This window comes from Vulpes vulpes, chromosome 4 (assembly GCF_048418805.1).
Source record: "Vulpes vulpes isolate BD-2025 chromosome 4, VulVul3, whole genome shotgun sequence".
NCBI classification, from domain to species: Eukaryota; Metazoa; Chordata; class Mammalia; order Carnivora; family Canidae; genus Vulpes; species Vulpes vulpes.
The window spans coordinates 55,170,323-55,189,981 of record NC_132783.1 but is presented as its reverse complement, the minus strand read 5'-3'; the positions used below and the strand labels follow the sequence as shown (position 1 = coordinate 55,189,981).

General features: G+C 41.6%; 1 protein-coding gene across 5 annotated transcripts in view; it reads left to right on the top strand.

Moving 5' to 3' along the window:
• AFF1 (ALF transcription elongation factor 1) overlaps nucleotides 1–19,659 on the top strand; it is a 200,990-nt gene that overhangs the window by 71,643 nt on the left and 109,688 nt on the right. The window contains exon 1 of one of the 5 annotated variants that reach the window (XM_072754982.1): nucleotides 1,678–1,838. The exons of 3 other annotated variants lie outside the window; for them this stretch is intronic. In XM_072754982.1, coding sequence (XP_072611083.1) covers nucleotides 1,822–1,838 — 17 coding nt within the window. In that variant the 5' untranslated portion in view covers nucleotides 1,678–1,821. Of the gene's footprint in view, nucleotides 1–1,677; nucleotides 1,839–19,227; nucleotides 19,339–19,659 lie in introns of those variants that run through there. One more of the 5 variants, XM_025998128.2, reaches the window with a different exon arrangement.

Genomic DNA, 19,659 nt, shown 5'->3' with positions numbered 1-19,659 from the left:
TACTTTGCAGGAGCAGAGTGCTCGTGTGCACTTCTCATTTTGTCACAAAGAACATCCAAAAGACCTCTACTCGAGGCCTTGTTGAGATTTAACAAAAGTAGTAATTCCTGCTGCTTGCTTCATTAAGGACATTGGGAAAGGGCACTTGTTTTAACTCCTACGTGTGGTGGTGCAGAAGTCAGTACTGCTTAGTCCCGTTTGCTGCCACTGCCTCGGTCAGTGCTCAGGCAGTCACCCCACAATTGCTTTTGCACCCAGAAGTGCAAATGTCAGCACAGTTGAAAATGACAGATAATGCCTTTGTGTTAACCTAAGAATAGTTTTGACCTCCGAGAAGTTCTTGGGGACTCCTGCAGTCCACTGATCACACTTTGAGAACCGCCCATAGAGATGCTTTGGGGCCTTCCTCCCAGCACTGTGCTTCATGCCAGAAGTCACACATGTCCGTGTTCCATGGCTCGTTAGTAACAAGTCTGGAGGATGTCTTTGTGAGGTGGACAGCGCTGTGACGATTCAAGGTAGAATTGATGAGTCTACTGGGCAGGCATTCAGTCGGCGGCATTCATTTAAGAGTTTTTCAGTTCCCACAGTGTGCTGCTGGCCCCCCCCCCCCACCCCCCGGAGCTACTGGAGCGCGGCCTCCCTGCATCTCTGCCCACCTAAGGTTTTCCTGCTTCCCTCGAGGCAGTGTTTAAACACCTCCCGGGCCTCTTAGTGTAGGACCCGTTTTCACCTGTACTTCTCGCGCAGTGCTCATATACCGTGTGGTTGGTTCGCATCCTCGGTGATTTTGGTTTTCAAGTGCCAACCCCCAAAATGAGTTACTGTTTACTCTGTCATCAGTATGTTGTCCAGAAAAGGGAAGGGCGTTTTGTAAACGTTTTTTTTTTTTTTTTTTCTCCCAATGTCATGAAATCAAAACTGAAAGTGAACGGAGTAAAACAAGAAAGAGCGCGTTGGCCGCACGTTTCCTGGCCGCACGCATCGGAACGACCCAAAGGAGCGGCCGCGGCGTGCGGCTGTGGTTTCCGCTCCTTGCTCGCGGCAGCCTCTAGGGCCCGGCGCTGCAGCCGTGTTCCGATCGGGGCTGAGTTCGAGCGCCCGGGGACTGGGTGTTCCGGCGGGGTGTTGGTACATTGTTAAAACCTGGCAAGAGCGCGCTCGCCGGGGGCCTGCAGGCGGGGCTGGGCGGCGGACGGGCGGGCGGACGGCGGGCGGACGGGGGCGCACGGGCGGGCGGACGGGCGGGCGGACGGGGGCGCACGGGGCTGCGTCGGCGCTCGGCGAGGTGCCCCCGCCCGGCGCAGCCTGCGGCTCGGGCCCGCGGAGCGCCGTGCCCATTTAAGGAGGCGGACCGTACCACCAGAACTTTCCTGGCAGGGGGTACTCCGGCGACCTCGGACAACTTCCAGCGAGCCAGAAGGCCGCCTCGGGTCTCCGCGAGCCGCGGCGCGGCTGCCCGTGCGGCTCAGGGGTTGCGGAGCGCCGCGGGGCCGGGGGCGCGGGCCGCTGGGGTTTCGGGGCTCCTGCGAGGCCGCCGCGGGGGCTCTCGCTGGCTCCGAGTTCGGCCGCGCCGGTCCCCGAGCTGGTCCGAAGTGCCGCGGGCCCGCAGAGGCCCCAGTGCCCGGATGTGCCCCAGGCTGGTGCGAGCCCGGCCGGCCGGAGCCCGAGGCTGCCCGAGCAGGTAGCCCCGGAGCGCGGCGAGTCGTGCTGCGGAGGCGGCCCCCGCCCGGCGCCGGCCGCTGGTGAGCGCGGCGCTGGCCGCAGGCGCGGGTCGGGGGCTCCGATGGACGCAAGCCCCTGAGCCCTGCGGACTGAACGATGGCAGCCCAGTCCAGGTGAGCCCGGCGCCGGCGGAAACTTTGACGCGCGCTGGCGGCCGGGGAGCTGCGGGGTGCGGGCAGGGGGCGGCGGGCGGCGGGGGAGGGAGCTGGGGCGCCGCGACGGCCGGCAGGAAGCGGCTTCGTCATTGCTCTCCGCGTCCCCGGTGCCGCGGTTCGGTGCTTACCGTCAGATCAGAACACGCGCGCGCACACACGGACACACGCACACACACGCGCACACACACACGCACACCAGTTGGCAGAGCGCACTGCACAATTCCTGCAGAGTGGAGGAGAGACGTGGAGTTCGAAGTCCAATGTCTCCCGTCTTCCAAAATAATTGTCGTTTTCGTGGAAATTGAGTTGTTTTTCCACTTGTCTGCCTTTGCCCGGAATTTTCATTTAGTTTCTTTGTGCACCTCCCGTGGGTTCTCCTGAGTGTGTGTGTGTATGTGTGGGGGGGTGGGGGTCGGGGTGGGGGTTGGCGGCTACTATTTTGATGGGAATTTTAGAAGTCAGTTAATGTAAAAGCAGCTCGCCCTGGACAAGGTGGTTGAGAATCCGGCTGGGGAGTGATGGAGAATTTTAACGGCCACCATGCGGGATCCCACCTAACACGGCGCAGCGTGCGAGAATCTGCTGAGCAGGCAAAGACCCGGAATGCACGGGGGGGTGGGGGTGGGGGGTGGGGGGGTCATGAGGTGCAGTTGCTGCCCGAGGACCGCGATTGTGAGGACCTCAGGCTCTGACTTTCCACGGTCGGTTCCTTTTCTTGTAACGAGTGTTAAGGACCCATGACAAGGCATTAGTGATCATTACACGACCCAGACTGTTGCGTGTGAGTTCATTTTTAGTTGCGACAGCAGGTTGGTGCTGAGGGCAACTTAGAGTTACGTTTAAGTTCTTTTTCAACTTTCTCTAAAAAAGCAGCTCGGTGTCAACTATTTAAAAGTAGGAGGGCTCTTGGGGGTTGATAGTTGATGTAGTTTAGGGATTTGGGGGTGTCTTAGAAGGCTGAGTACGCTTCAGGTCTGAAAACCCAGGTGTACCCCTGAAAGAAATAGATGCTCCAATACTGAAGTTTGGGCTATATAAAATTCAAGATTTTTTTTCCTAAGAGGATTCTCTAGGAAGAGAACTATTTCATGTAGAAATGAAAAAAAACTATTCTACATGAAAACTATTAAAACTATTTCTACATGAAATAGTTCTGCCTCTTGTGTGCTGTCTGCTTTATATACTTAATCCTCTGAACTCAGTGGTTTATCTCCTGCCCCATGTTCTTGGTTGTTCCAAAAAAAAAAGGGGGGGGCAGTTCTTAACTTGAAACCACATAGTAGGAAAACTTGGATGGATGAGAAGCAAAATTTGCATCTTTTTTTGGCTAACCTCTAATGAAACTTAACTGCCAAGGGTGGGGGGGGGTGTCTGTGGAATAAAGCCTTAGATTAAGATACCTTGGTCTAAGAAATTAAACACTACCCAACAGAACTCAATAATATGGAGCTGGGATTTGAACTCAGGTGCAAGTGATTTCAATGCCTCAGCTCTTAAACTAATTAAGAATAAGATGAGATAATAGCTAATTGGTCACTGCATGCAGTGTGCCAGGCACAGCTACTTTAATTGGATTATCTCTTTGATTCTTCTCAGTCACTTAAATAGGTAAGTACTATTATTTTTCATGTTTAGTTAAAGAAACTGAGGCCCAGCCAGCCTGTTTCTTGCCTGAGGTCACATAGTAGAGCAATGCCTGACTCCTGAGCTGCTCTGCAGCATTTCCTTACTTCCAGACTTCCTCTTTAATCTCGAGGTGAGATGTGAAAAGGGAACTGCAGAGCCTCACTATAAGTGTACAAAAAGCAATTTCTGCTAAGAGTGCTTTGCTATTAAATGGAAAAATTTGAATTACCTGTGTGGTAGTGCAACTTGCTAGTAATTGAAATAGGTCTGTGTATATTCTGCTCTTCTAACCTGGCCTTCAGACATGCCCTTGAACTAGGAACAAAGCCATGATGTCTGTTGTTTTCCTAGCTTGCATAATGGGAATAGATCTCACAAGTTGTAAATATTCACTTTCTCCAGTTTCATCTGGTCTGTGGTCTGTACTCATTTAGACATTGTATTTTGTGGGACAGTAGGTAATCTTTGAGATCTAAGAAGATTGCATATATTTTTGGATTTCAAGGAAACCTCAAGCTGGGTCAGATTGTTCAGAGTAGTGCTAAGAGAAACAGAACCATCACCTCTGATTTATAATCTAGGGTAGTAAAATCTTGCCCATGTGCCACTGCAGTATCTCTTTTCTCTTGGAACAATTAGTCTGAATTGGTAGACTCTTTGACCCTCAAGATTCATAGCTCAATTTGTTCTAACCACAGTTGTTTCATTGTGCACTACTTAAAATAATTTGACTTTTTTTTTTTTTTTTTTTTTTTTTGTGGAAGAGGTAGATAAGAACTTAGAAGAGAATGAAATTTGTGTCACTGATAGTGAATACATGAGATGGCCATGGCACTTTTCTCTCATTATTTGACATTGCTGTAAGGGAATATTCTTCATTTGAAACTTATGGTTGGGATATGACTAAGTTTTCTTTTTCTTTTCTTTTCAAGATTTTATTTATTCATGAGAGACACAAAGAGGCAGAGAGACACAGGCAGAGGGAGAAGCAGGTTCCCTGTGGGGGAGCCTGATGCAGGACTCATCCCAGGACCCTGGGGTCACGCCCTGTGCCTAAGGCAGACTCTCAACCACAGAGCCACCCAGGCGTCCCCTGACTAATTTTTCATGTGAAGAGACTAGGCAGTGTGTTCCTTTTCTACAGTCAGCTCCTTAAGACAAGATGTTATCTCACATTTTTAGCATCTCCTGCATAGGCTGGAAGTATTTTGAATGAGACGTTCTACCTAAGTATTTCTTAGCTTGTGAACCTTTATAAATTGAAGCTGACCAGTCCTCTCCCACATTTTAAAACCTAAAAGTAGGAAGTTGATTATTTTGCGGTTGGGGTTTTTTTTCCCCCCTTCCCAGAAGTGGTAGACATCTGCCTATGTTTTACTTATTTATTATTGTTTTTTAATTTTTAAATAAGATTTTATTTATTTGACAGAAGGAGGGAGGGAGGGAAGGAAGGAGGGAGAACCAGTCTCCCGCTGAGCAGGGAACCCAACATGTGGCTCCATCCCAGGACTCCAGGACCCAGACCTGAGCCAAAGGCAGACGCTTAACCGACGGAGCCACCTGGGGAACACAAGTTGCCTACGTTTTAAAAATTGTATTTTGGGTCATTATTTTGAAAGCACTTAGTATTTGGTTTGAGTTTTTTTTTTTTTTTTTAGTATATATATATTTTAATATTTATTTATGAGAGACACAGACTGAGAGAGAGAGAGGCAGAGACATAGGCAGAGGGAGAAGCAGACTCCATGCAGGGAGCCCGATGCGGGACTTGATCCCAGGACTCCAGGATCATACCCTGGACCCAAGGCAGGCACTAAACCGCTGAGCCACCCAGGGATCCCCTGGTTTGAGTTTTCGAGTTGTGGAGAAAGGCAGTCACTTAGAAATGCAGTATCAGTTAAAGCAGGACATACGCATACTATGCCTCAGCTCTCAGATTAGTGTGTGCTTTCTTTGGAACCTATAAGCACAACAGATAACATTGACGACTTTTTGATGGGAGTTTTAACACACTTAACTTTCTTTAATGTGAAATAGTTAACAGATTGCGGCTTTAGTTTCCAAATTCTCATCTAAGGCACAGAATACCTTATAAAAATATACAATCTGGCATGCCCTCTTTTGAAGGTGGCAAGCCTTTGATGGGGTAGGAATGGATATAGAATCTTAATAATAGTTTGTAGATTTATACTTTTCTATGAGGATTAGCTTGCTTTATATTGAAGAGTGTGTTCATGGATAAAACAGAAAGGAGGGCTTTGGTTCCTCATCTCTGCTTCTCCCCCTACGCCCCCAGTTGAAGCAATCCTTGAATTCTAGAAAGGAATATATACATACCTGCAACTACTGCCAGGGATTACCAGTTTTAAAATGCACCTTGTGCTCCTGGAGAAGCCCTGCCCCTCCTCCACCCCCCACCCCCAGGAGGAAGGGGGGAGTGGGGGAGTTAAAATTCTGTTGGAGAGTAGCATCTGGTGGCTGAACACATCTCAGAAGAAAGCACTTTCAGACAAATTGCAAAAGGAAATTAGGTTTAGTTAGTTCTGCCACAGCGTTTTTGTTTGAATTTGACTGAAGTTAATGTTAATGACGTTTAAAAAATAATAATAAAGCAAAGTCAGATTGTTCCCAAGATAATTATGAAGCCGGTTTTTGGTGGATCTCTTTGGTGAGGGAAATTTTTCCATTGCAAGAAGCATTGCTCTTAAACTGGTATAGAACCAGTTTTGCTCTGTCCTCTTCCCTCCTGATTTGTGAGCTACTGATTGATTACCTTGGAAGCAAATTCATGAAAGCAGAGAAACTCTGGTTAAATGTGAGCAGATATCAAAGAAGAATGCTATGGTATTTTGGAAAGTGCGGTTCAAGGAAGTAATTTCAAGAGGGAGATAATTTATGCAGTATTTTGACCTAGTGAATATCTTCATTTTTTCCCTTATGACGCCATTGTAAACAGTGTCCTTGACAGAAGAGAAACAGACAGGTCTCTTAAGTGATTTCCTTCTAGTTCATCCTGAGAGCCAGCTGAGCTTCCTGACTCAGACTACAGCTTCTTCCAAGATAAAGAAGGAGAATTGAGTCATTTTTTTTCAGTCAGCTGGTTTATGGGGATGTTCTTTGGCAACATTAACGCAAGTGATCTCTCAAAAGATTTAGGGGATTCTGTACGAGAGCATGAAAAGGTATTCAATTGCTGCTTCTGTATTCCTTTTTTTTTTTTTTGCTTCTGTATTCTTTTAAAAATGGAATTTAGTGAACACTGCATTTAAGCAATTTAAATTTCACATCTTCTCAGTAAAGAAAAATGTTATCTTAATCAGGGATAAGAGGGAAATCTCATTTTGGTACTGTCATTTGTGTTGAGCATTCAAATTTATGTATTACCTAATATCTGTGAAGTGGAGGAATTAAGAAGCCAATTATCTTCATTACTGCTTTGAGATATAACACACAATTTGATTGCTTCTAAATATATAGACTTCCGGGCAGTGCAGGAGGCTCAGCAGCTTAGCGCCACCTTCAGCCTGAGGCCTGATCCTGGAGCCCCAGATGGAGTCCCACGTCAGGCTCCCCGCATGGAGCCTGCTTTTCCCTCTGCCTGTGTCTTGGCCCCTCTCTCTCTCTCTCTCTCTCTCTCTCTCTCTCTGTCTCTAATGAATAAATAAATTCTTAAAAAAAATAAATATATAAACTTAGTTTTCTATTAGGAATTTTCTCTATTTTGTTTTCCAAGATTGGCAAATAAACTTAATTACAAAAATCTGTCTTTTAAAAAGGAAAGTCCTGTATGTGAGTTGTAGTAAGAACTACAAGTGATGGTGTATTTTGATTTTCCCTCAGTACTAGTTGGAGATTAAGCCTACATCTTTAGGACAAAGTTTCTTGGCTCAGAAGTACAAACATAACATGCTTGGATATCATAATCTCTGTTGTGGTTCAGTTACATTTTATTGGTATAGGGTGTGTGCATAACTTTTACAGCAGCTTAAATGATTCTTATTTTATGTAAATGAAAAAAATTGAAGGGAGAGCAGAAACTAGTATTTTTAGCTCTGCTTCAGGTTATTATAAATATATATGTATTCATTTGTTCAGAATAATACAGCAGATAGAATGCACAGTAATATTTTGTTCAAATAAATAAAATATTTTGTTCAAATATAAATGTGTCAGGTGGAGCTTAGCTTTAGGCCTCAAGGGGAAAAATAAGACAACTTTTAGTGTTAATGCCCAGAGTCCCTAAGTAAAAATTAAATTCAAAACCATCCCAAGTTCTGACTTTTTTGTGTCTTGGCAGTGATCAGTGTTGAGAATCTTTCCCCTGTTCAAACTTTCCCCTACCTGTCCACAGTGAGTTAAAGCTTAACCTGATGGCCACAAAGCTAGCAGACTTAATATCCTGGAAGTCTTGTTTTCTGGTGAACGTTTGTTTTCTTGTTACGGTTTATTGGCTTTGTTTTTAATTTAACCAGATTGAACTATCAGATTCTTAAGGTTGTTACTCAAGCAGTAATTTGATGTCAGGTTTAATATCTTAAGGGGAATTCCAGGAGCAACATCTTGTCAAAAAAGAACTGAAGTCAACTGAAGGGGAATATATATTGTATTTCGATTGATACCTAAGTGGCCTTTACCATGGTTTTAGGTATTATATCTCTAAAGGGCACCCACAGTTTGACCACACTCTACAAGTACCAAGAATTATTGTTCCTCCATAATGGCTCATATGATGATGAATACTTAGAGACTTGAGGGCCACATGATCCTTGGCTTGGGTGGGCTGGAGAGAGTTAAGGATGTAACTTTTTAGTTACTGACTTGCCTGTATTTTACCCCAAATGATCTTGCCTTTATTTTCAGTATTGCTTACTGCTGGATTGTCAGACAAATAATATTTTAGGTGCAATGTAGTCCTATTAAGTTCAAGGTTCTCAAACTTGACTAGACACTAGAAATCACTAGGAGTGCTTGCCAAGGTGCTGGTTCTACTCTGCCCCCCCCCCCCCCCCCCCCCGCACCCCCACGGGGTGGAGCTTGGGTGGAGCCCTGCTGGCTCTGAGGTCAGAGGCCCATCCTACTACTCTTTGTGTAATGGAGTCTGTGTGTGAGAGATACATAAAGTATATCATGCAATGCAGTTACATTTTGACTTAATATACTCCTATATACACATGTCCTCCTTCCCCCATTGAAATAGACAAGAGGTTGTTAGAAAAAGTAATCTCCATCTCTATAAATTTATGTATCTGTTACAGACTGTAATTGAAGTGTCCATATGCACTTAAATTTAAAAAATAAACAGAAGGTACCAAGAAGTAGTGCCCAAGTTTGATCATGCAGCACTTTCCTAGGAATTGTTTCTTCTCAAGGACCTGGATATTTAATTTACCCTTTCCTGTCCACTCTGGGCTCCCTCCCAAAACAACAAACTCACACTCTACCAGGCATCCCCCAATTTATCAGGTGGCAGATGTTTTTGTTCCCAGGGGAAAAGTTAGAACTGTGAATTGGTCAGTTATATCCAAACTATGAAACTAAAAGGTGGTGGTGGTGGTGATTTTTTTTTTTTTTTTTAACAAAACATTGTCTATGTCTACTGTTGTTGAACAAATAGTGTTCAACAAAAATTTTAAATGGGCCTCCTACTGGGAAGTAAATGTTCAAATTATAGCAGATGTCAGTTCCTGTAACAAATTCAGGAAACACTTTCTGGTATGTGGGTGTTGTAACTCTTCAGTTCTTGGAACTTTCCTTCAGGAAACTGTCCTGTCAAAAGCAGAGCAGTTGATAAAATATGTAGCACAATTCACAAGTGGTGTCCTGCAGTGTAATTAAATTTTGATTTGGTGCATATGTTTTTGTGGTCATGCTAGAGCCGAGACTATCACGTGACTTTCATCCTGGACAGTGTGCATCTGGACAACTTGTTAAATGATTCCCTTATTCTTGTTGCCTTAAAAATGCAGGTGTACCTGATTTACTCTGGATATGAATTTGTGGAAAGTGCTATAAAATTAACCAGTTCCCATTGTTTTTGTGTAAAAGAATGAAACCTGTTTTCCTAGTTTTGGCAGAAATTCCATATTTTTGTCTCTTGATTAATATTTTACAGTAGACATTTCTAAGATGGCCTATCTAGTAAGTTGGTAGCTTGAGCTGCTGTGAGCCCATGATATTAGGATGTGTGTGTGCATGTTTTAAAGGAAAACAGAACCTCTTAAGTTAATATGCTGAATTTTAAATACTTTAAAAAGTTGTTAAAAGGGATATTTATTGGTACAAAATTCTGGACAGTAACACATAGCTAACTCTTTTTCAAGTAACGTTGATCTGTATTATGTTTTTCTGTAATTTTATAGTCTGTGTATCTTCCTTCCCCACTCACTTCCCTTTTAGAGTTAAACCATACTTGCCCTAACTCTCCATTTTAAAAAGCTATGTAAATATACACTTTGTACCACAGGAAAGAAATTAGGCAGCCACATTTACTGACATTAGCAAAGTAAAAAGATACAGTGGAATCCAGTGGGTTATATTTGTTTGCAAAATCAGTTTTTAGCTGAAAACGTGGGAAGGATAAAGAGATGAGTGTTGTCTCCTTGTCATGTCTCTTGGTTTTAGTAAAATTCGGAATAACTGATTAACCATAGTTTTTTGTTTTTAAGTGGGAACTGTGCCCAGAAACAAAAAGCCCTAGATGATTGGGAGTTAAAAAAAGATTGAGTTTGATAATTTTTATCATTTTGCTAATAGTGTGGGGTTTTTGTTTTAAACCTCACGACAGGTGCCTTATTCTTACAAACAGCTTCATATTTTTTATTTTAACAGGCATGTTTTTCTAAGGATAAAGTGAAAATCATTAGATTTACTTAATGCGGACTTTAATTTGTAGGCTTTGAAAAGATCATGACGGTGCTCATGATAAGCCTGGAATAAAACTTGGCTTCTTCTCGAGGTCACTCATATTCTGGGGGTACCTCCAGGAGTTGGTTATTATCTATTATGTTAAAGAGTAAAGTAGAAATTTTACTCCTACTTGGTCTTTTGGTAGTGTGGTAAATGACTTTTTTTTTTTTTTTTTTTTTTGGCAGGAGGGGAGGGGAATAGCTTGCTTTAATCAGTATACATTCACTATCACTCAGATCTTTTATCTCTTGTTACTTCTCATTTTATGATTTTTTTTTTAGCTCAAGTTTTTTCTTTATAACTTTGAGGTGTATTTTACATATCATAAGAGTTACCCATTTCAGGTGTACAATTCAATTATTTTTATTTTACTGAGTCATACAACCATCACTAGATCATTTTTAGGGCATCTTATCTCTCCAGTAAGATCCCTTAGTGCATTTATAGGTAATCCCTGTTCCTAGTTCCATGTGTGTAAATTTTGGCTTTTTGTGGATGGATATTTCACATACATGGAATCTTTTGATTTCTTGCATCTGGCTTTTTTTCACTTGCATAATTTTTTTGACGTACATCTATGGCATAACATGTGTTAGTTTTGTCTTGTATTCTGCTGTCTGAATGTGATAAACCGGTTTTCTGTGTGTGTTCATGTTCATGGGTAGGGGTGTCTATTATGAATAATGTTTCTATGAACATTTGCATGTAAGTCTTTATGTAGATATACATTTTCCTTTTGCTAAGTTGGAGACCTAAGGATGAGATTGCTGGGTCCTAGGGTAGTTTGATGCCTTACTTTTTGAGAAACCACTAAACTGTTTTCAGACTGTATGTCCACCCTAGCCTATGTTTAAACTGATCTAATTCAGTCAGTGTTTTGCAAGTTATTTTGCTATCTTTAGAGTCAGTTGGGCTGTGGAACTGGTGGTTTTGAGATCTGGTCAATTTTGCATTTGATTATTAAAAGTGATCTTTTAAATACATATGGCTTAACACAACTGTTTTTCTGTAGAAAATACTTTATAGTATTTCTAAAATTGGGCTTTTTGACAAATTTATATTAAGGAATATTTAAAGAAAACCAAATTAACATCTAAGGAGCACCTGGGTGGCTCAGTCAGTTAAATGTCTGCCTTTGGCTCAGGTCGTGATCCTGGAGGCCTGGGCTCAATTCCTCCATGGGATGGAGCCCTGTGTCTGGCTCCCTGCTCACTGGGGAGACAGCTTCTCCCTCTGACCCTCCTCCCTGTTGTGCTCTCTCCCTCTCTCTCAAATAAATAAATCTTAAAAAAAAAAAAAAAAAACTTTTAAAGTATCCATGTATGTTTTGCCAAAGTAGGAAGTGAATCTTCCAATACGTAACTCGTAAACCCTGCAAATAGCAATAAATATAAATATAAATATAAATAAATACATATATATACATGTATATATATATATATATATATATATATATATCTCCTTTATTTCAGAAGTGTAAAATAGCCCTGGAAATTGTCATTTAAATGTGTTGTGTTTTGTTTTAATGAAAGTGTTCAGGCAAAAATTAGCTGTTCCCATTCACTGCAGTCTTGAATGCAAAGATACGTTATCTAAGTGGAGCTTCTGGAAATTATCTTTAAAATTTGAGTCCTGCTAGGAGAAGGTGGTGACCATATGCCCCCAATCGGTGGTGTGTTCCAAACTTCAGGAAAAGATAGATCTATTTTATGAACAAAAATACTTCATGAAGTGCTCTGAAATTGTCTTTAGATGTATGTGTGATGGTAGTTAAAGTGAATCATCTTTTCAGCACTCCTGCTGCTATTCTGTTAGAGAGCTCTGAGGCCCTGGTTAGCTATCTCCTACATGGATACCTTTAATGAGTCTGCCCAGTATGCCTTCAGCTTTGGAGCCTTAGAACGTTATGGCATGTTATTGGCATTCACTGCTTCTCGGTATTAATTTACCTTTTTAAAGATTATATCAGCATTAATAGCTTTATGACTGTGGCCAATTCACATACACAAGCAGCACTTTTAATATTTTTCATATTATGTATCGATGAACACCTCATTGCTTACTGAGAGCCAGCCACAGTGTGTACAGGGCTCTAAGCTGGTTCAGACAGATATATCTGCCTCCCCACATGAAGAGGAGCTCATAGTTGATAGGAAGTAGGGGGTGGAGGAGGGAAAATAAGCAAACAGCCTGGCCAATGAAACAATTGCAAACTTTTAAAGCACCATGACAAAAGACAGGGTGTCTGGTGTTGTGACAGAATAATGGAGTGTGGAACTTGGTCTCCTGGCAGCCACAAGAACCTCTGACAAAATTGACCTGAAGTGGAGAAAAAGCAGGTCATGATATATGTTAGAACTAACTGCCCTTTCAGAATATACATAGAAATAAGTGATGGTAGTACTGGAAAGGATGGCATTTTTAAACAGGGCAAATATGGTATTAGGAAATACTGTCCTGAGGCAGTTTCTTTTCTTTCTTTCTTTTTTCTTTGGGAAAGATTTTATTCATTTTTTTTTTTTTTTAAGATTGATTTATTCATGAGAGGGAGAGAGGCAAAGACACAGGCAGAGGGAGAAGCAGGCTCTATGCAGGAAGCCCGACGTGGGACTGGATCTTGGGTCTCCAGGATCACGCCCTGGGCTGAAGGCAGGCGCTCAACCACTGAGCCACCCAGGCATCCCCATGTGGCAGTTTCTTGAAATAGAATTAATTCACAAAAATAATTTTTATCAAAAGTCAGCTCTGGGTTTTTTGTTTTTGTTTTTTTTTGATGAAGGCAAAATGAGTTCCATAGCAAATTGTATTTTTAAAATAGGGATTATATTTTCTAAGACTTTGCCTTAATTGGTGCATAAATATAAATAAGTTAAACATGTGGGAAAGAAATTTGAGAGTACGTTTTTCTTAGTTTGGAAAGCCATCAAATAAAGATTGTGATAATATTAGGGAAGTCCCAGCTTAGTGAGTCCGGTCATAAGGAAGTGAAGGTTTAGACAGTAAGGAGGATATTTAGCCTGGCTATTAAATACAAAGGTTAATTTACAAAGCAACCTTTTATGCGTGTGAAAGACTGCCATACGAAGTGGTGAAAGATGGCCTCCACCTCTGCCAAAAACAGATCTTGGATTAATACATTATATATGTTAAGGGGTTTAAGGAAAGGAACAAACTTCTCATTGAAGATAATTAAATTGAAAACACAGTGGAAGGTGGAGTTCTTTTAGTCATTTAGAAATAGGAAAGGGATACTCTTCTACGTTGGATATTTTAGGCAGTAGCAGATAGCTTAGGGTACCTTTTTCTCAAGGGATTCTGTGGCTTCTTGAAAAAAATGTGATCACAACAAACTACTATAGGAACTGAAAGTTCTTACCTCTGCATGCATCACAGCTATTTTTGATTATATAAAGTTACCTCAGGGATCCTGCATTCACTGTCACCTCATCACCTCATCTCTTGTACCTCTGTTTCATACTTCTTTTTAAATAAATATTTAGTTGTGGACCTTTTGTGGCATATGATAATTTTATGAATGTATTGTGAACATATAAAAAATGTATTTATTTTCAGGGTCCATAGTTAAATGTGGGTTTGTACATTAGACCTGTTTTACATAATTTCTATATTCATATTTTTGTCAATTCTGTGGACTGAGAGATAAACTAAGTCTCGTACATTAATGAGCTTCGATTTCTCCTATTAATCTTCTGAAGTTTTTGCTTTATGAATATTGTTACAATGCTTTTGTTGCATAAATACTCATAATTGTTATGTCTTCATTTTAAATTGTCCGCCAGCCCTTCAAGGTATTAGTTTCTTAGGTCTTCTTCCAGAGGTTTCTTTGAGTATTGTTGATGTATTTTTTTTAAAGCTATATCTTTGTATCTTTTATCCATGTGGATTTTATTTTGGTTTGAGGAGTGAGGGTTCTGGAGCCCTCTCTTTCTCTCCCTCAAAAGTAGCCATTCTGTTCTATTTCAAGAGCCATTGTCAAACTCAATCACTGTGCCCTTTTAAGGTGTATTAATATGCCTAGAGCTAACCTCCCTTCTTTGACCGTGCTTTTGGAATTTTCATGGATATTTTTCAAGACAACTTGAGTATTTTGTTTAAAAAAAATAAAAAAGCTGGTGGCCTTTTAATGGGATAACTTCCTATAAAAACCTCATCCTGTTTTTGAGAAGTATTAAAGTTTTAGACAGGATTACTGTGTTCTTTGCAGATTTTCATGGAATGGAAAAGAGTAGGTTTGAGTGCCAGGGACTCCTGAATCACTAGCCAGACACCCCTTATTTATCTTGGGGACATTTGGAAAATGTTGTTTGCCTCAGTTTCTCCAGGAGGAAATGAAAATGTACATTTGCTCTTGTCCCAAATGAATGCATTGTTAGTCTAACTCTCTAGAGTGGAATCCTATTTCTGTTAGGTGACTTACATTGGACTTTAGGCAGAGGAGGATTTTGTAGTCTCTATTTGCTGTAGAGAAGATCTTTCTTTTTCTTTTCTTTTTTCTTGAACTCTTTAAGATTTTATTTTTAAGTAATCTCCAAACCCAATGTGGAGCTCAGACTCAAAACCTGAGATGAAGAGTTGCATACTCCACTGACTGAGCCAGCCACATGCTTTGAGAGAATCTTGCTTCCTAGCAGATTTTTTTCCATTCACTTTTCCTTGACCATAATAGATACAATTTCTACTCTAAAATATTCTGTAGTTTGGTAAAACAAAAGCAACAATATAGTTAAAGTTAATTGTGATTAAAATGAAAGAGAAACATCTTCCATAATTTTCAACAACTTGACCAAACATTTTCCTTTTGATCCTTTTCCATTTTTTCTTTACACATTAAATGTTACCACATTTTGAATCATTCTTGATATATGTTTGATAGGTGATTTATTCAATATTTAGGGGGAAAGATGAGTTAGAGATTACTTTAGGCGGTTGTGATTTTTTTAGATTGTCATTTTGTCTTAAATTTGAAGAGGAACGTAAGGTCTTTTATGCTTAGAAATGCCATGCTAAGAATACATTTTTAAAAGCCAAAAGCATTCCCTTGAATAAAGCAAGGTGTCATTTTATTTTTTTTAAGATTTTATTTATTCATGAGAGACACACAGAAGCAGAGACATAGGCAGAGGGAGAAGTAGGCTTCCCGCAGGGAGCCCCAAGCAGGACTCCATCCCAGGACCCTGGAAGCATGACCTGAGCCAAAGGCAGACCAACAACCACAGAGCCACCCAGGTGCCCCTAGAAGTCGGAATCCTAATGCAGATTGAAATCAGGTTATTTCTCGTTGTGCTTTTAAATATTTTTTAAAAATTAGCCAATGAAAAATTGTGTTTCTTGTTTTTGCGATCTCATTTTATAAATGTTAAGGAAATAACAGGTTTTTTACCAATTGTCTTTAACTGTAAATTTTAATCTAATTGTTTAAATTACCAAGAACAGAAAATTCAGATCTTATATTTTTTAGAGAATTCCTTTAAAAATTGTGCCCAAACTGTAGGACAGTAAGAGCCACTGTAATTATTTTTTTTTTTTAAAGAGAAACATTTCTGATTTAACTCAAAAAATCATTTCTTTCACTATGTTTTCATAGTTGAATTGCTGGTAAGAGTGGGTGTTACTTCAATAGATGTTGGGAATTTAAAAAGAAAGCATGCATGGTTTCCTATTTACAAACTGCTTTTTTCCAGAAATGGGTTTGGAGCACAGAAAATGTTTTGCAGAAGCAGCAATGAAAATCATGTGATGAAGGTTAGGCCCCAGGCTGAACCCAGAATGTTTCTTCACTAACAGTGCCAAAATGTCAAACATGTGGTACAGAAATGGAAAACAGTGCAATTGATTAAACAAGGCTGATGAACCATACTTGAATAAGATAGTTTGTCTTCTGCTTAAGTGGGTTCTTTTGGTGGGAGGGAAGAGTGTTGTAAGGGACCTTTAGGTTTAATAGGAAGAAAATGTGGAAATAAAGAATTCTCCTGGTAGTATTTCTCTTGGTAAACTTTGGGTACTTTGAAGGAACAGACATGTATAATTTTGGTATATGGTAATTATCACTGACTCTCTAAGGTGTCGGTTTCCACTCCCATTGTACAGATGAAGAAACTGAGGCTCATGGAGGTTAAATGACTGATCACAGTCACAGAGCCAGAAAGTGACACTTGGCATACAGCCTCCACTAATCTACTCTAGACTTTCACATTAATGTCATCTTTGTCCTGTATACATTAATCTGTATGGTCAGTGGTCCTTGGTTTTACTAAAGGAGCAAAGGAAGGATGGAGAAAATGGAGCATGATCCTGTGCGTTGTGTCTTTTAATTAAAGTGTATGAAACAGGAAGAGGGAATGAGATGAGAGTAGAGAAACATGGTATGTGTAAAATTTGTCTCAGGGTGAAGAAAGGTACAGAAGAAATGTGAGATTGGTATTTCCTAATGCCCTGCACTGGGAAGTGCCTTTTCCCCACAACTGGGTTGCCACATGGGGAATTAAGGAAACAAACAGTGCAACTGTTTGAAGTTGTGAGGTATTTGTAACTCAGGGAACTCTGTATTATTTGGAAAGGAAGATTTATGTTGCTGGAACTTCCCTGGATAAAAGATGTGAAATCCCTTGTACCCTTCGTCCTCTTTCAGAATGCAGATTGCTTATAAGAAACTCATTTTGGAGTGAAACTGACCTCCTTCTGCCTCTTCCTGTTTAGTATGAAATGTGTGCACCCCTTTGCCTCTGCTGCAGGACACCACACTTCTCATGCCACTCTTGGATTCTCCTTTTTTATCTTCTGGTCTCTTACCCTGCTTCATATGTTATCAGCTCTAGGGACCGGTGTACTGTGTTTAGTATTATCTGAGTTTCTCCTTGGGGAGATGGATGGGAGGAACACAGAAAAAATGGATGAGGGGAGAGCCAAGGCCTGTGCTGCTTTGCCCAGCGCTTGGACCCCAGCTGTATATCCTTAATAATGGCGCACAGGTATTGAAGACTTAACTATTTGCTAGGCATGGGACTAAACAGTATGTATATGTACACTCGTTCACTTCATTCTTACAACAGTTCTAAACCTTTGGTACAATTAGAACTTGGAGTTTGTGACCTACCCTGTTGGCCTAAGCTTGTAGTGACAGACTCTCCAAGGTGCCTTTCACAAACGTAGCTGTTAGGAAAGATTTCCCGTGTCACTTTGCAGTGTGCTGCACTGTGGCGGTTGCGGTTTCAGTCGAGCACCAGCACTGTGACTTGGGGAATATTTCTCGTTCTGTGCAGCAGTGCCTCTCAACATGGGGGAGGCAGGGAAAACAGGAGGAGGTTATTTAACCCCCACCCCCCACAGGGATATTTGTCAAAGTCTAGAAACATAATTGATTGTCACAGCTGGGAAGATGCTGTGCTGCCATCACCTAAGATGGGAGCCAGGGATCCTGCTAAACATCGTACGATGCATGGAACAGCGTTCTCGGGCACAAAGGATTATTTGGTCCAAAATGTCAGTAGTGCCTGAGTTCAGAAGCCCTGCTCTGCTGCTTCCCCCTAGCTCATAGGTATGGGTATATTAGTGCTTCAGAGAACATCAGCATATTGTAATCAGACTCCATCCAGCTCAGCCATGGCTGGCCCCACGTGTTGGTTATTTAGCCTGTTTGTTTAGGACACAGTGTATGTGTGCGTGTGTGCCCGCGTGCGCAGGACGTTGCTGGGCACCATGTGGGTTACACAGCCCTGTAGGAAAGGAAGAAATGGAAGAAACACGTCTGAGTGTGGTGGAGGGGAAAGGATTTGTTGAAGCAGAGGGGACAAGGGGAAGGGCAAAGGCTTGGATATATACAGGCTGCAAATTTGGAGAGTGTAAAACCTGAGTGGGATAAAGAGCACTTCTGGAAGTGTATCCAGGGACATTTTCAGATTTCTCCTTTCTTACTCACCTGAGTGCTCTCAGTTTACTTTGTACTATCAGACGTTAGCTCACTTAAACCTCACATTAATTTACCATTGTTACCATGATCTTTTTAAACTTCAGGTTAAATGACTTGCTTAGAGGACACTGCTAGAAAGTCATGGAGCCCAAGTTCAAACTTATCCCTAATTCCAGACACTATGCTCTTCATCAGTTTACTGTGCTGGTAGCCAGTGTTGCATCCTGCTGCATATGCTCATCCTCCTCCCTGCCTTCCCCGAATTCAGCAAAGCTGCTGTAGGAGACTGACACACAGCAGTCTCCATCTGGGGACCTTGAGTGGCCTTTCGGTTGCTCTGCAGCAGGAGGTGACATACAGGGGTCAGAGGTGAGGGAGCCCATTAGCAGAGAACTAAGTCAGGCCTTTTAAGGCAGCAAGGAAAGACTTCTCAGTGGCATGGGGCCTTAACATACCTAGCAGGGAAGAGGTTGATTTGCAGAAGCGTTTTGAACTAACTCAAGGGAGAAAATAGGCAGAAAGGGAGATTGGTAGGTATAAGGTAACCACCTATTATATTACAAATTTACTTGTGTAAAATGCATGTCTAAAATCTTGGCCTTTTGTATCTTAGATATCAGATGTGACTTAAACTAGGGAAACCATAGAATCAAGCCCTTCTTAAAGACCAGGGCTTTCTTGCTTGGTAATTTTGTAGGGAAGGACTTGCAGGGAAAACACTTTGAAATATGAAGAAGGAAATGTGATTCCAGTGGTTCCTCTATAGGCATTAAATCTGTACATGAAGAAGCAGGACAAGAATTGGAGAAGATTAATTTTCTGAAACCTCTCAACCAACCTGGTTCTCAAATAGGGAAAAACAGTGATTTTTTTTTTTACACAGGTGAAGATTGGAGGAGGGAGGAGGGAAAGGTGAATTAAGTCTCTACAATGGCTGCTAAGGAGATTGCCTTGAAAGCTTCCCAAATGGGAGTCTGAAATGTCTTCCTTCAAATGCATGTATGTATCTCTGCTGGATCCCTTGTTTCGTCTCAATAGAGCAAAAGCGGAAGATTCTGAAAGAGCAAGGAAAGGTTTGGCTCAGTGTACACACATGGATAAACCCTTGCAGTATGCAGGCGTATGTATGTTCAAGCTGCTTCAGTTCTGCCAACAGTAGCTGTCATGATGTGTCTCACAGAGTTCAGGACCACTCTTCAGTTCTTTCCTTTCAGGGAGCCACTGTACTGGTTAATAGATGAATTTGTGCTTTCCACTTAACCCCCCCCCCCCCCCCAAAGATTTATTTATTTAGAAGCATGCCCATGCCCAAGTGGGGAG